The 15811-nt window shown below is 38.0% G+C and overlaps 10 protein-coding genes and 1 non-coding gene across 11 annotated transcripts in view; 6 read left to right on the top strand and 5 right to left on the bottom strand. All coding sequences in view use genetic code 12, as the record gives it.

Annotated features, from left to right (window-relative positions):
- Positions 1-911: 911 nt before the first annotated feature.
- Positions 912-1829, top strand: CORT_0B11260 (hypothetical protein; the record flags this gene model as incomplete). The annotated part of the gene is made up of 1 exon (XM_003868211.1): positions 912-1829. The coding sequence occupies one exon, from the start codon at positions 912-914 to the stop codon at positions 1827-1829; it is 918 nt and encodes a 305-aa protein (XP_003868259.1).
- A 289-nt stretch (positions 1830-2118) lies between these two features.
- CORT_0B11250 (Rsm27 protein) lies at positions 2119-2430 on the top strand (the record flags this gene model as incomplete). The annotated part of the gene is made up of 1 exon (XM_003868210.1): positions 2119-2430. One exon carries the CDS (start codon positions 2119-2121, stop codon positions 2428-2430), a length of 312 nt encoding a protein of 103 aa, XP_003868258.1.
- Positions 2431-2479: 49 nt separating this feature from the next.
- Positions 2480-4009, bottom strand: CORT_0B11240 (hypothetical protein; the record flags this gene model as incomplete). Its single annotated transcript, XM_003868209.1, has 1 exon — positions 2480-4009. The coding sequence occupies one exon, from the start codon at positions 4007-4009 to the stop codon at positions 2480-2482; it is 1530 nt and encodes a 509-aa protein (XP_003868257.1).
- A 69-nt stretch (positions 4010-4078) lies between these two features.
- Positions 4079-5443, top strand: CORT_0B11230 (hypothetical protein; the record flags this gene model as incomplete). Its single annotated transcript, XM_003868208.1, has 1 exon — positions 4079-5443. One exon carries the CDS (start codon positions 4079-4081, stop codon positions 5441-5443), a length of 1365 nt encoding a protein of 454 aa, XP_003868256.1.
- A 49-nt stretch (positions 5444-5492) lies between these two features.
- On the bottom strand, positions 5493-5948 carry CORT_0B11220 (Mbf1 transcriptional coactivator; the record flags this gene model as incomplete). Its single annotated transcript, XM_003868207.1, has 1 exon — positions 5493-5948. The coding sequence occupies one exon, from the start codon at positions 5946-5948 to the stop codon at positions 5493-5495; it is 456 nt and encodes a 151-aa protein (XP_003868255.1).
- Positions 5949-6439: 491 nt separating this feature from the next.
- On the top strand, positions 6440-7474 carry CORT_0B11210 (enoyl reductase; the record flags this gene model as incomplete). Its single annotated transcript, XM_003868206.1, has 1 exon — positions 6440-7474. The coding sequence occupies one exon, from the start codon at positions 6440-6442 to the stop codon at positions 7472-7474; it is 1035 nt and encodes a 344-aa protein (XP_003868254.1).
- Positions 7475-7657: 183 nt separating this feature from the next.
- On the bottom strand, positions 7658-8242 carry CORT_0B11200 (Mxr2 protein; the record flags this gene model as incomplete). The annotated part of the gene is made up of 1 exon (XM_003868205.1): positions 7658-8242. The coding sequence occupies one exon, from the start codon at positions 8240-8242 to the stop codon at positions 7658-7660; it is 585 nt and encodes a 194-aa protein (XP_003868253.1).
- A 191-nt stretch (positions 8243-8433) lies between these two features.
- CORT_0B11190 (Hmt1 major type I protein arginine methyltransferases (PRMT)) lies at positions 8434-9453 on the bottom strand (the record flags this gene model as incomplete). The annotated part of the gene is made up of 1 exon (XM_003868204.1): positions 8434-9453. One exon carries the CDS (start codon positions 9451-9453, stop codon positions 8434-8436), a length of 1020 nt encoding a protein of 339 aa, XP_003868252.1.
- Positions 9454-9651: 198 nt separating this feature from the next.
- CORT_0_Ala(AGC)_34 lies at positions 9652-9724 on the bottom strand. The gene has a single exon. It is a non-coding gene (tRNA).
- Positions 9725-10966: 1242 nt separating this feature from the next.
- On the top strand, positions 10967-12994 carry CORT_0B11180 (Lro1 protein; the record flags this gene model as incomplete). Its single annotated transcript, XM_003868203.1, has 1 exon — positions 10967-12994. One exon carries the CDS (start codon positions 10967-10969, stop codon positions 12992-12994), a length of 2028 nt encoding a protein of 675 aa, XP_003868251.1.
- A 2556-nt stretch (positions 12995-15550) lies between these two features.
- The window catches only part of CORT_0B11170 (hypothetical protein), a gene marked incomplete at both ends in the record, with an annotated part of 1536 nt that continues 1275 nt past the window's right edge, over positions 15551-15811 (top strand). Inside the window, one exon of the mRNA XM_003868202.1 lies at positions 15551-15811. This exon is cut by the window's right edge and continues 1275 nt beyond it. Coding sequence (XP_003868250.1) covers positions 15551-15811 — 261 coding nt within the window.

Below are 15811 nucleotides of genomic sequence, written 5' to 3'. Positions count from 1 at the left end.
CTTAGTGGTTAGGAACTCTGGGCTAATATGACATCAACATACAATACATAAAAGGAACAGCAATTGAGCGGACGTGCTATCCTGGATTCAGACCTCTTAAAACGTAGTCTTTTTCACGAATAATATAGCAACAAAAGGGCCAACGCTGAATAGCAGAAACTAATTCATACACTTTCCATTATTTAAGTCTAGCATTCAACTTTATCAAATATTTGGAATGTTATCCATACATTGATCGTGTTAAAGTTCTCAGCAAACCAACCTCTTAATCATGCTTTGCCAATCTCTACAGTTGAAACACTTCTATAAACTCAGGACATCTAAGCGAGCCAATTTCTTGGGTTGGGGTCAACGTGTTGCCCTTTAGCCAAAAAGTGGCACACATGCGAAGATGCCCTTGAAGAAATAGTCGTAACATTTGGACATTACAGGAAACTAAAGACCGATAAAGACACAGAATCTCGCAACAAAATAGTGACGAAGAAAGCGAACTTCTATTTTACAAATTTTGTGCGAGTTCTTTAGTATTTAAACAGTTTTTGTGAAGAATAATTACTGAACCAAATCCACGAGCGTACAAAGCAAATAAATATAGTGGTGAGCATCAGGCGGGTCCAAAAAACCTATCACCGAATTCTCTTTTCAATTTTTCTCTCCACCCAATCAAATTAGGCATACACTAAATTGACAGATTTATATCTTCGGGATATAAAATATTCTCATCATGCCATCTACAACTTTAAATTAAGTGTGAAAATATGGGGTCATAATCTGCAATTATAGTACGACATTAACTATATGTGCATAATACTTATTTCGTTCATGTCGTAGTATCATGACCTAAAAAGGGGGTGATGAAAGAGTTTAAACAAGACAGTGTTGAAGTCATTGTACTATAAAGTGTAGTGTAGATGACTCAATTTCCTGTTAGTTTCGGCTATTGTGATCAACAATATACAAAAACTATCTATAACATCATGTCTCTTTCGGCTTCCAAATTCATTCTTAGTAACGGAAACGCAATTCCTGCGGTCGCTTTTGGCATTAGTGCAAAACATTTCAAGCATGGTCACGGTGAGTTGGACAAGCAATTGATTGGCACTTTGGAGCTCGCTTTAAAGGGGGGTGTAACTCATATCGAAGGCGCTGGATCTTACGAGACCAACGAAGAGGTTGGAATCGCTTTAAAAAATCTGATGGTCAAAAGAAACGAAGTTTTCATCACCGCTGAGTATCTTCCTAATGAAGAAAAGCATCTTAAGCATCACAACCCATACGAAGAGTTGAAATCCGACTTGAAGGACTTGGGTCTGTCATATGTTGATTTGTATCTCCTTCATCAGGAAGTCTCTAAGGGTGGGCCTGGTTTGATGAAGCAATGGAGTCATATGGAAAGATTGAAAGAGGAAGGGTTAGCCCATAGTATTGGTGTGTCAAACTTTGGCGTCGAAGATTTGAATCAACTCTTGAACTCAAAAACAAAATGGAAACCGGTAGTTAACCAGATCGAATTCAATCATTATTTGCACGATGATACTCCTGGAATTGCTGAATTTTGTCAAGATCAGGGTGTCTTGGTTGAAGCTTATGCTGTTGTGTGTCACAATAAGTCACTCCACTACGTATTGACAAAGTTGGCAGACAAGTACGACAAGAATAGTGATCAAATTTTATTGAGATGGGTAATTCAAAAGGGGTTGTTACCAATCACCACAGCCTCCAAGGAGGAGCATATGGAAGATATTGTAAATGTTGTCAACTTTGACTTAGAAGAGGGGGATGTGGAGGAAATAACAAGGGTTGCAAGAAAGAAGAATCATTTTAAGTAGTCTCCAATGAGTGGTTGCGAAAAATTTTAATCACCAACAATTTGGTTTTGTAGCGTAGAGCTTCTTTTGAAAATGAAGATTATATGAAAGCAATAAATCTGCTCTACCATCTTCTTCTCAAAGAGTCTCCACTTCAAATGAATGTGGCCACTCACATATCTCTATCTCCAATTCGTTGCAATATTTTACAGTGTCTCAATCTTCAAAACGCTACCAACACCACCACCAACTCACAAGAAAAAAAAAATTCATCTTTCATCCATCATAGTGTTATCTCTGTAACCAAGTCATGTCCCCCATACTAAAAACTCTACCATCAAAAAGCCGATTGGCTCAAGTCAGAAATCTCAGTGCTGAAATCTTTGATGAATTTTGGAACCCCACAGCAAAAAGAAACCCCGCTAAGATATTGAAAAAACCATTGTTAGGACCTGAAGTTGTTAAATACTACGGAGACAACAATACTGTGCCAACATTTAAAGATTTTAAGAAATGGTTCCCAGAGTTGAAATTAGTGGATCCTAGGGAAGCCCACAGGACATTTATGGTTGAGGATAGAAAGAGGAGGAATAAAGGTGCTCCAAAGAAGAAGAAAGCTTGATTGCTTGACCTTGTTTATTTCCCTGTACATATATTAATAAACACTACAATCATTGTATTCTGGCCCTTTTGCGAATAGCAAATGTATCGGTTATTTCATCCGTCAGGTGATTGGAACTAGTGCCTCTAGCCTTACTGTTCTGTGATGATTCCTCAATATTGAGATAGTTCCAAAACTCGCCATCTGGTCCTCGACTAAACACGACAATGGTGTCTTTGTCAAGTAGTGAAGCGGAATATATTGGAATATTTGTCGACAACAATGCCTTCACCAAGCTCTTCTCGTAGAGTAGGATTTGCTGCTTAGTGATGATGAACCAACGGCTCTTGTTGGCAATGATGTCTACTATATCCAGTTGTGTCTCGACAGCAGTGAGAAAATTCAACTCAGCATCGCCAGTGCGGTGAAAAAGACATAGCATGAACTTGCCCAATTGTACAAAGATGAGCTCATGGAGCTGTAGCACTCTCATCACATCAATACTATCATCACGCACATTAGACTGGGCAACAATCTCCTTTAAATCCTTTGTTGCTCGTAGCACCACTTTCAACAACTTCATGGACACTCCCTTAAGCTCCAACTGGTCTCCTACCAATCTCGCAAGAAGTATAAATTCCTCGCTATCGATTGAACACCAACAATTGTGTATTCCACCCCTTGCAATTCTCACCAAACCATCCTCTTCAACCTCACTTTCAAATTCAATATCCACCAACGGTTTAGCAAAGTTGGGTCCACTAGTACCATTTGATCCGTATACCTTCAAATTGTGCCCTGACAATGCCTCGTTCTGGTCAAGTATTTGAAGCCAGTTGCCACTAGGTGACCAGTCTACACGAACCTCCTCGGAGACAAAGTTATGGAGTCTAGCTGAGTTCATCAATAGGCTAAACAGGCGCAAGTTTGAAAATTGATACATTGTTGGAGGAACATTGTACTCAAAGGTGTCAGCAAGCATGCACCAAAAGCTTCCACTTGAAGTCCTTCGATAGATAATGCGATCATTTATTGGTTTATCGATAGTAAATAGCCTTCTTGTACAGTCCAATGAATATATGTTTGCGGATAAGTTCAATTCTGAAAATAACACTATCTGTGAACTATTTGCATAGCCAGTTTTCTTTTCGTGGTCAGTTGGTGGTAGCCATTGAAATGATTCGATCCCTTCATATTGAGGTTGTCGTATCAAAACCAGTGAAGCCTCATATTTGTTTATATCAAGAAAAAATAAAGCAGCCATATTTCGGACCAAAACAGCCAATTTTTCACAATCTTTCCCTTTGTAGTTATACTCCCATTGGAAGCTTATGTCAAGCGAGGAAGGAATGTTATTAGGGACGAATTTACTCTGTATTATCTCAATCACTTGAAAGGAGCGGTATAGTGTATTATGTGGATTTTGGAATATATTCAACGCAATCAGATCTTCCAACGGCTGGATCTGACCAATGTAGTTCTTGCATGGTGATAACTGAACCTGGGTCATGGTTACTCGTCTGTTATGGTTGTCTTGGGTTATTTTTTTGTTGTGGTAGCAAAAACGCGTTACAAAAATCGAAACCAAAACAAACCACATCACTTAAACGCCAGTTTATCACCACGGCTTGTCATCTACCTCACAAAATACATCTAGAAGCTGCTTATTATGAAAACAAGCAGGAGGTTGGGAAATGGGAAACCGAGAAGAGGGGGGCGTACTTCTAAAACCCATAAATTCAAATCAGCATCACCGACCCCTCGAGATCAAGATCTACTGCACCATTCAAGAAGTATTTTTGCTCGAGATAACAAACTATCGTCATTGTTTTCATCGCAAACTGAAAGCACCCCTGATCCAAGCACGCGGAGGAATAACCAACTTCCTGATGCAGATGAAGATGAACGGCTTTTTGAGCGAGATAGTTCGCCACCTCTTGACATCAGAAGGAAAAGGAGACTGATAACACCACCAAGTCAATTTCAAGACCGTTTAGCAAATGATTTGAGGGACTCGCCGCCTGGTGACCTATCTAATGACTTTTTCAACATCCTGAAACCAAAAAACACTTCAAAAATAAGGAAGCTGCTGAAGAACTCCCAATCACACAAAACGTCGCGAGAGAGATTAAAGAGTCAGCTAAAATCGCCATTAAAAGGACACAATGAGGTGTTGACTGATAGGAATGTACATAGGGAACCCAGTCAGAGTGCTAGGAGGATGTCATACAATAGTCGAGGGAGAAGAGTGAGCTCGATAGGTAATGGTTTTGAAGGAGAACCGCACCATGATGTTCCAGTTTCAGAATACTATAAACATCTTGACAAATCAATTTCCGCATCTGATAGAATGCGACAGCTCTTGATTTGGAATTTAAAAGCTGAGCTAGATAAAGAGGAAAATCATTTGAGGAGCAGACAGGACCAAATGTCGACTGAAAAGCATACAGTCAATAATATTGCCAAAACCATCAATGATGAATTGATTCAGCTGTTGAAGGATTATGCAATATCAACAGATTGGAATGAAGGTAGCCTGCACAAGACTGATTCAGTTCTTTTGCCAAATCCTAAAAATAAGACAAATTTGGAGAATATTAAAAAGTATTCTTCGGAATTAAATGCACTAAAGAGGGAGAAGCAAGAATGGGAATTGGTGTATCAGCGTTTAACGTCTCTCATAGACACTGTAGCTAGCCCGAAAGAGACAGACGCTTTTGCTGCCAATTTCGAGAATCCGAATATTCAGAGTGAATTTTCTTTAGATCCTAACTTTGTCAATGTTGAACGAAATTATCTAGACATTCACGAAAACTTGACAAAAGTGGAAACAGATATTGACCTGCTATATTTTTCGGCCCGTCAAATGGAGCAATTAACTGAAAACATCGACAGCAAGGGTAAAGAGAAATTGAGGAAAGACATTTCCAGTTTGTTGACAATTTCGTTACCCAAGTCTCAGCCAAACCAAAAACCGTCAGACTCCAAGGACATTCTACGAGCTATTTGCCTCCGTGCGAATACAAAGAGATAATCTGTATAGGAATAAAGTCATTTATTTCGTCACAATAATGCTATTAAGTCTACGATTTCTTAGGAAACAAGGGTTCACCAATGTTCTTTCCTCTCAACTTGACACCCAATGCTCTTTCTAGTTTACCCAAAACTTGCTGGTTTGGGATTGCTCTTCCGGCTTCGTAATCGTTAATAACATTTGGTTTTTCATTGACTTTAGTGGCCAAATCCTTTTGCGTAAACTTCTTCTCCTGTCTTGCTTTTTGAATAGCCTTACCAACATTGGTATCAACCTTCTTTACAGCAACTACATCGTCGGTCGCATCTAGTTTAGTCAATCTTTGACCTTCGGGGTTTGTTTTCGTATTCGCTGATCCATACTTCTTTTCAGTACCGACAACCAATCCCAGTCTTCTTGCAGCGTTCAATTGTGATTGTGTCTTGGCAACGTGTTCTCTTGGGCCACCGCCTCCAACTCTGGCTTTTGAACCAATAATAGTAACTGAATTCCAATCGTCTGACATTGTTAAAATTGACCTATCTAAAGTGTAATCTAGTTGTAGTAAATGATTAAATCGGATTAAATGTGTGTTGACTCACTCTTTTATATTTGCCATTTGGAAAAAAAAAAAAAGAAAAAATTAAGAATCAAGACAAATATATATGACCTGCATATAGACACAAGTGTGATCAGATATTGTATTGATCGCTACCGACTCAACCACATACATCCAGGGACATTCAACTAGCCTGAAGATGTAGGTATCTCCCAGTATGAGACTTATTGTCTAATGATAATGGTCTCTATTACATTTCTTTTGAAAGTAGTTTTGTGAAACAAGCTGCAAATGGAAAGTTATTACTAAGGTTCAGCTATGGGCGAGGAAACAGCCACTTCAAAAGCAAGTACTGTTTTATTGAGATTGGATTTTGAACGGAGAATAGTATCCATTCGTTATCTTGATGTTTAACTTGTAATTTTGTTTCTGAACACTCTTCTCGGAGTTAATCTTCAATGGCGTTAAGCGAAATCTACAAATTCACTCAGCAAAATAAAAAATTTATTCTCCCTTTCCAGGCATTTTCAAAGGTTGCTAGACACTACAATATGACATCAATTGAGGTCAAATCACGTTCAAGGTCACTTAAATCATATTCATCAAATGAATTGACTACTGATTCTTTAGTTGATGAGTTAATTGAAGAACTCAGTGCTGATAATCACATTTCAAGACACAGACTTAGATTGACGAAATTGGAAAATGGGAAACAAGTACCATTGGTGGCTGACAAGACTTTTGCTCAAAATGGTATTCCCAAGAGCGAAACTAATATTCAACTCTATGTGAAGGATTTGGGTCCACAAATTTCATGGCGTACTGTGTTCATAGTAGAATATTTTGGACCTTTTATATTCCATGTATTATTTTACAACATTGCTTCATTTTACAATGTGAAGCCATTCGAGCATACCCAAACTCAGACCTTGGCTTACTGGATGGTTTTGTTGCATTTTGCCAAGCGTGAATATGAGACATTGTTTGTTCACAAGTTCTCAAATGCCACAATGCCTGCATTCAACATTTTCAAAAATTCCACTCACTATTGGATTTTGTCAGGATTCAACTTAGCATACTTTGTGTATGCTCCTGTTGAAAAGTACACCGGATTTTTGGGACATTTGTTTTACGTTAATGAATTTCCAGTCTGGGCAAAATACTCATTAGTTGCATTGTGGGCTTTTGCTGAATTATCCAATTTCAAAACCCACAAAATTTTGAGTAACTTGAGAAATGAGGATACCAAGAAGTATGTTATCCCATATGGTTATGGATTCAATTTGGTGTCCTGTCCAAATTACTTCTTTGAGTCTTTGTCATGGTTGGCATATGCCATGTTGGTTGGTAACTGGTCAGCATGGATCTTCTTACTTGTTAGCACCGGTCAGATGTGGCTTTGGGCTGTGAAGAAACACAAGAGATACTTGAAAACATTTGGTGATGAGTACAAGAAGTTGAAGAGAAAGATTTTTGTACCATATGTTATCTAAGGTGTTGTATACGATGTAGGCTAGTTATGGAGCTTGATTTAGAGGAAATTGTTTCATTTAAGCTTAATAGAAATCATCGTCCATTCATACCTCTAAAAACTCTAAATATAACATCCTATTCATAACATCTATCCATTCCAATAAAAACACCTCCTAGCATCTCAATCAAATACCTCCCTACCATTACTGAGTCTTGTCTGGGTTTAAGTGAAGTGAAATACTGTTGACACAGTGTCTCTCATCGGTTGGGGTGTTGAATCCCTCACCTTTGAAAACGTGTCCCAAGTGGCCACCACATTTGGCACATGTGATTTCATTTCTCGTCATACCGTGACTTTTGTCGGTATGGACGTTAAGTGCACCTGGAATGGCATCATAAAAAGCAGGCCATCCACATCCTGAGTCAAATTTGGTGCTAGCCTTGTAGAGTGGATTGTGGCAAGCGACGCATTCATAAACGCCCTTGCTTGATGATGGAGTTTTGTTGTACTTTCCTGATCCTGGAGGTTCAGTTCCCTTCTCTCTCAAAACGTAGAATTGCTCTGGTGAGAGAATTGCTCTCCATTCGTTATCTGACTTGGACATTTTTCTAATACTTTGCTTTTGTGTGTTGCTGTGGTTAATTCTCTTGGTAGCAAAAGATAAGTTTCTTGTAGCAGCTATTGATGATGAAATAGATTTGTGTTTCAATACTGAAGCAGCTTGTTGACAAAGCATGAAAGTTACCAGAAGAAAAAGAAGAAGGCAAATGAAAATTTTCGATGCCATTTCGAGAAATTGCTGTGAGTTTAAATATCATTGTTCGGATATTTGACGTATTTTTATAGCGGAGTAGCCGCTTTTACACAAAAGTAAATGTATTAGCAACTATTATTCGAATCTAGAATGTGCAATGGAAATAAATTTTCCATATCACAAAGAATTCTATTACTAATAAAACATATCTTTATCTATCAATTCTAACGAAGAAAGTATTTGTACTCCCCTTTTTGATTCCTATTCGTGTCGTTACTTTCAGTTTGCAAGTCCCATTTGATGTCAATGTCGTACTCTCTGGGGTTGATGGTGCTTGGACGAGCAAAAATTTCGCCATAGATAAGGTCACCTTTCCTCAAATCCAATACCTGGTCCATGTAAAATACTGTTTGTTTCCAGTGAGTATACTGGTTCATTGGTCCTGTTGGTAATGTAATCCTTTCTTTTCCAGGGAAAATTGCATCCCAATAAACAATGTACGCATGACACATATCGTTCTCAGTGGCAAACAATTCAAACTTTCTTTTGAAAGAAAGTTCTTCCTTCTTGACTGTGTTAATATCAAACTCAAAAAACTTGAAACTGTTTGTTACCAATGCTTGTTTATTCACAGTATCAACCAATGGCTCCTCCATTGCTGTTTTGATAAACGGCGAATAATCAAAGCCGTAGACATCTTCCCAATAATGAATTTTTTCTTCCTTGTATTGACCATCTTCGATACCAGCAATGTACATCTGGCACTTATCTGGCAAAATCAAACCACCTTTGACAAGGTACTTATCTCTAGCGTACAAAACAGTATCCAACATTGATTCGTAAAGTAAAAAGTACCCCATCCACTCTGATATTATAATATCGACGGAATCAACTGGCAACTTTATATCTTCCAATTTACCTTGTAAGAAAGTAATTTTATCGCTGAACCCATTCAAGTCAACAATTTCCCTAGCCTTGCCAATAATCGATGACATATCAACTGAGTAAACATGTTTTGCTCCAGCCTTAACAGCAAACATTGAAAGTATACCAGTACCGCAACCAACATCAAGAACGATCTTGTCCTTGAATGCATCTTTGTTTCTGTACATGGCATTTCTATAACTCAATGTACGTGATGTATCTTTCAACATCTCTTCGTGAATACCGAAATGATCATACGATGAAAAATAGTGCTGCTCATATTTATCAAGAGTAGACTTGTCAGTGGCTGATTCGGGCATAGCAAAAGACGAGGTTGTAGTAGGGATGATAAGTTGTGGGAAGAGGGGATTCAAATGTGGAAAATATTGGGTTCCCGAAGAAAGTGGTCAAATCTCAAACGAAAAATTATCACAACGCGATGGACTCATGAGAAAAGAAATCTGAGACAATCTTTCAAAAAGATGCGAAGAAAAATCAAAACAAAAAATAAAAAATTATGGACGAGATAAGAATCGAACTCATGACCTTTCCCATGCTAAGGGAACGCGCTACCAACTACGCCACACGCCCATTTTCTGATAAAAGATTTTATTAATTTATTAAAGCAGTGTATTTTTAATTATGTTTCGTAATGTTTTCAAACTTTTTCATTTCTTTATTTCGGCACCTTGTAATAATTGTATCATTGAATTTTTTTTTCTATCTTACTTTTTGCAAGCTCCGACTCATATTCTAGCAGTCAAAGTGTGCTTATGAAAGTCTAGAGCCGTTCAAGTTGATGATGCAGACATAAACTGCCATAGTTTTTACTATTATTAGTCTTAGCTACGCATAGGTACTAGTAAATAGCTTTAACTCAAATTTTGATAGCTATTTGCTCTAATTTCAAACATTTTAGACAAAGTTTGAACTTGCAACTTTAACTAAAAGGTTAAGTCCTTTTCAGAAAGCCTTCCCTTTGACCCTCTTGGACAAGTAAGAACTTTTTTTAAGTTTATTATTGACTTCTTGTGGTTGCTTGGTCTATTTTGACATTGTATATTTGAACTAAAATTTATGGCACAGCAAAAGTTTTTGCAAAGTTTTGCAGCAAATTTGTTAAAATATAGTTTACTTGATAATACATGAAAAGAAATTGAGGACCAATTTTAAGCGAGAGAATGAGAATATATGCAGCCAATTACCACCAATTTACTCAGATCACAATCGTCCTCATCGGAATGTTAACTATTGGTTTGTTGTGTACCAAGATGAAGTTAGCATCAATCACGATCGGCCGGAAAAATTTCTTTTGCAGCATAAATCGGTTCAGTAAATCTTAGATTCAAACCGCAGATTTCATAAGTATGCACATCATACTGTAACAGTTTGTTACTATTTTATGCCTCTTTTTAAGGCAATGAGAGAGAATGTCAGCTATTTGGATTACATAAGGGATAAGCCTGGGTATTTCTCTGTGTTAATGTCTACTTCCGAAATTTTGCTTGTAACCGATCGCTCAGGATCCTTCACAATTCACAATCTTCGGGGAAAGCAAACAATTACAGCCATATAAGCAGCCAGTTGCCAACTTCATTCATGCATCAAACAACAAAAAATACTCTGTATCCTACTCTTCTTACGATACACCTCCTCTTTCCCTCCTAATTAGTCGACGTGTTTGTGTATCGTATTCTCTTGACCTGTGATTTTTTTTCCTTTGCTTTCCTCTATGTATAAAGTGTCAATACGCACAAATTTTTCAAAACGACTTGCCTTATCTTTGTCCTTGGCAGTTTTAAACTCAGCTTAAAACATCACGAACTCGGAGTAATGTCTACCCATAGGAAAAGAAAGTTGTCACACGAAAAAGAGGCATCGAGGGCAAACGATGCACATGCTCAATCAACGGCAATAAATAATAACAACCTCGGTAGCGATGGAGAAGATGGAGTTCAAGAGATCGATTTGACAAACGATGACGATTCCAAGAAACATCGTCGTAGTTCAGTTGGTCATCACCATCATAAGAAACACCACCAAGATACAAAGTCGAGGAAAAAGATTCGTGAGTCAAGACGGTTTGTATTCATCTTGGGTATTATATTTGGACTCGTGGTAACGGTGTTCTTCTCAACGAATAAAGCCAACTTCCCCACAGATCTAGATCAGTTGGTTAATTTAAACTTTGATAACTTGAACTCCTTGTTTGAAGATTGGAAAGGTTGGAAGGATGTGTTGCCCTCTGGAATCCAATCTTATTTACAAGATGCTGAAGGTGGCGATGATAGCCTCCATGGATCAGCAGAGTCATTCAGTGTTGGATTGAGATTGAGAGCAGCAAAGAACTATACAGCAAAGTATAACGTGGTTATGGTACCAGGTGTCATTTCCACTGGATTAGAATCATGGGGAACAACAACTCTGGGCGACTGTCCTTCCATTGGATATTTCAGAAAGAGATTATGGGGATCATTCTTTATGTTGAGAACAATGATTCTTGACAAAACGTGTTGGCTAAAGAACATTATGCTTGACACAGAGACGGGATTAGACCCACCGAATGTCAAAGTACGTGCGGCACAAGGGTTTGAAGCAGCTGATTTCTTTGTTGCTGGATATTGGATTTGGAACAAAATTTTGCAAAATCTAGCTGTCATTGGATACAGCCCTGATAATATGTTGAGCGCAAGTTACGATTGGCGTTTGACATACATCGATTTGGAAAAACGTGATGGATACTTTAGCAAATTGCAAAAGCAAATAGAAATGACAAAAAAAGTCGGTGGTGAAAAATCCATATTAGTTGGCCATTCAATGGGATCACAGGTTATTTTCTATTTCTTGAAATGGGTTGAAGCAAAAGGTGAATATTTCGGCAATGGAGGACCTAACTGGGTCAATGAGTATATCGAAGCTGTTGTCGATATTAGTGGCTCGTCGTTGGGTACTCCCAAAGCCATACCTGCATTGATATCAGGAGAGATGAAGGATACTGTTCAATTGAATGCATTGGCTGTGTATGGTTTGGAACAATTTTTTAGTAGGAGAGAAAGAGTTGATATGTTGCGTACTTTTGGTGGTGTGGCTAGTATGTTTCCTAAAGGTGGGGATTTAATTTGGGGAAATTTGACAAATGCTCCTGATGATCCAATTAATACTCTTGAGACAAACGATACCACTAGAGAACTTGGTGGACCGAAGAACGGAAGTTTTGGTACATTTATCAAATATACTGGTAAGGACGGAGAGGAAAGGGACGTGACAATAAACGAGAGTTTGGAACAATTACTCGATGAAGCTCCTTCATGGTACTCCAAAAGAGTCAGAGACAACTATAGCCATGGGGTAGCAAAGACTAAAAAGGAGTTGGATGCCAACAATCAAATTCAGAGCAAATGGGTGAATCCATTGGAAGCTGCATTACCAAATGCCCCTGATTTAAAGTATTACTGTTTTTATGGTGTGGGAAATCCAACCGAACGTGCATATAAGTATGTTCCAGCCGACAAGTCAGTGAAGTTGGATTACGTCATTGATAGTGAATCAAGTGATGGAGTTATGTTAGGCGATGGTGACGGGACAGTATCGTTACTAACCCATACAATGTGTCACGAATGGCAAAAGGGAAATAAGTCGAGATATAATCCAGGAAATGTTAATGTCACCATTGTTGAAATCAAGCACGAACCAGACAGATTTGATTTGAGAGGTGGTGCCAAGACAGCGGAGCATGTAGATATTTTAGGAAGTGCCGAGTTGAATGAGTTGGTTCTCACTGTTGCTTCAGGTAATGGGGGTGCTATCAAAGACAGATATGTAAGTAATTTGAGGCAGATTGTTGAGAGGTTAGATATTTAGAGTACATAACGGTGGTTCTAAAATGTAATTCAAAAGAATGATGTTTACGATTTGTGAATCACAGGTGCCGTTTACTCAAGGGTGTTACACAATATAGAAGTTGGGGAGGATGACACCTCTACGGGCCAACACTACTCAAAGACAGAGATTGTTATTTGCAAAAGTGGCTTATCCATCCCCCAAAGTTCGGAGAACACCATCCCAGGACAAAATGAACAAACACACACAAAGTTCAGGTCACAAAGTTCAGGTCACAAAGTTCAGATCACAAACCCCAGCGATCAAACTCGTAATGAGAATATCGTCGATGGGGAAGTGTTCGTAAATAGTGTGGCTGTTGTTTTCCAAGAGTAACTTAGGGAAAATAAACGTAGAGATGTCAGTTAGTCAATGGATCTAGTTTTTTACAGCTGCTTAGACGCGTTCCACTTTAGTAAGAAGACGCCGTGAAAATTTTGTGTTTTGCATTAACATCGCAGGGAAGGAAGGAGAGAGGGTGAAAGCGGGAATGCAATCGCCGATTATTACGATTTGGAGTCGTCTTGTTAGGTAAATTCGTCAATAGCTGCTTTGTATTTGTACCATCTACTCCACCTTAAATTTTTCACTATCACAAGCTAGTTGTAATAGTTATAACAATAGATACCCTATCGTTGTTCTTCTGTGATAGCTTGGCAACTATACGATGGAGAAGCTATTGTATTTTCTAGCATGAATTACTGTATAGCCATTGCCTGGTTGAATGAAACTCCGAAGAGTTGAATAGTAAAAATAAGGCGGGAAAGAGTGGGGTAATTAAATCCTCCAAAGCGAAATTAAAAATTATAAAATGCTTAAATTGCTTTTGACTTTTTTAACCGTTAATACATATCCTTTGATCTAGAGATAGGATAGAGTAAGGATAAAAGCTTACGTCATATCCGTTTATGAGTGATTATGACTATTGAACTTATTTGTAAATTCAAAATCAGGCCAAAATCTCATTGGAAAAGGAGAAATCAAGGCTGTTTAGACACACAAGCTTGACTAAAACTAGTTTAGTTTGACTAATCGGGCGCTATTTCCATATGCAAAGACTGATTTAGCGGAGTTAAACAAAGGTTATCACACTAGGGTACAATTAATGATAAGAAAAAAGAAAGGGTTGTGTTACTTGCTATTCTCTATTCCAGGTACATGCAGTTAAAGAAATAATAGAAGGAATAATCTGGTTGAATTACAAAATACAAAAACATTATTATTTATTCCCTTCTTTCCTGCATAGATCAAATATACTTTAGCCGTAGTTTATAAAAACCTTATGGTTATGTAACTATTTTAGGTGCGAACGAGAAAGATCTTGCTTTGGTGTCAAGTGCAATTTAGTGATCAAAAATATCAAGAGTATTCAGATAGTGGGAACTAGGGGGAAAGAGGATTCTTGTCCATCAGAGCTGACAAAAGATGGCACTTTAAAGACGGGTACTGCTGAAAGGCGATATTGACAATGGGGGGGGGTTTGAAAGAGACAGTATTTACCGCAATCACTGTCGGTAATTCATTGTCAACAAAAGTTGTGTGAGTGAGAGAGAAAGAGAGAGAATGGGTGTGGGGTTATTGCAGTTGCACACTATATAGCAAACTTTCAAAAGAGCTTTATTGTACTGTAGAATTACTTAAATTGTTGTAAAGTACAGTACCTTTACGAATTGGTAGCGATAACATAAAAAACTCCCTAAACCAGTAATTAACACAAAAATCGAATTATTACACAAAGTCAACAATTTGTCCACCTTCAGTAAAGTCTCTATTTTTAATGAAATGTCCAGAATGCTCTTCTTGATGATGTCTGACGGGGTGTATCACGGCGGGTGAAGAATATCAACTTCTGAATCTATTTTGACAGTATCTAGAGCGCCGGTGTAGTTTACTATGTGTATGAGTAGAGCCGCCTCATGGAGACCCTTAATCAAACTATTGCAAATGGAAGTTAATTTAGATCAAGGTTACTCAATGAGGTTGAAACAAAGGCGGATGGTGTACCTTAAATGCTAACCACATGCAACCACAACACAATCAGACCCCTTTTTTTCTTAACCCATTGAACTCCGACTATGTATAAATGTGTCACATTCATTATTTCTTAAAGCTATTACATCCAGCCGCTTTTACCCCCACTTTCTCTTTGTCCTTTTTACCAACTCCCACACTACATCTCTTGAACATGTTATGAACTTTAAATAGCATCTGGTAATAAAGGGAAAATTATCAAATGCACAAAGTGCAAAAGAGGAACAAATTTCAATCTTATTGTCTAAGACTCTGTTTTTACTTGAAATAAATTTATCATGATCACAAATTCTTTTCATTCCCCTCCATTATGATTTAAAAATCGTTCATTATGCCTTTATCCTTATTTATACAAAACCAAATTTCCACCGAAGCTAATCCTTTGTTTTCCCTTTTTTTAAAACTTGATACGATTTGAACCTAGTCCATATGGATGAACTATAAAGAGGTTGTGCAATCAAATTTTCGCTATTATTTACGAGTTTTCAAATCATTATTGAATCTACCATGTATAACGGGACGTCTCTTAGACAAGAGGGCGTAAAAAATGAGGACGAATTGAAATATCCACAACAACTTCCCCCAACAATACAACTGTCTCAATATACGCTACAACAACTGCCTCAGCAGCTGCATCAACCCTTACAACAATCACAATCGTTCCCCTTTCTACAACAACCATTCCAGAGGCAGCCACAACCACAACCACAATTTCAGCAATCACTATACTTTCAACGACATCAACCTATTCTACCTTCTCTTCTTTCT

This window comes from Candida orthopsilosis (genome assembly GCF_000315875.1).
Source record: "Candida orthopsilosis Co 90-125, chromosome 2 draft sequence".
In the NCBI taxonomy this organism is placed as follows: domain Eukaryota; kingdom Fungi; phylum Ascomycota; class Pichiomycetes; order Serinales; family Debaryomycetaceae; genus Lodderomyces; species Lodderomyces orthopsilosis.
Note: the sequence above shows the minus strand (reverse complement) of the source record. Positions and strands in the feature narration are given on the sequence as shown.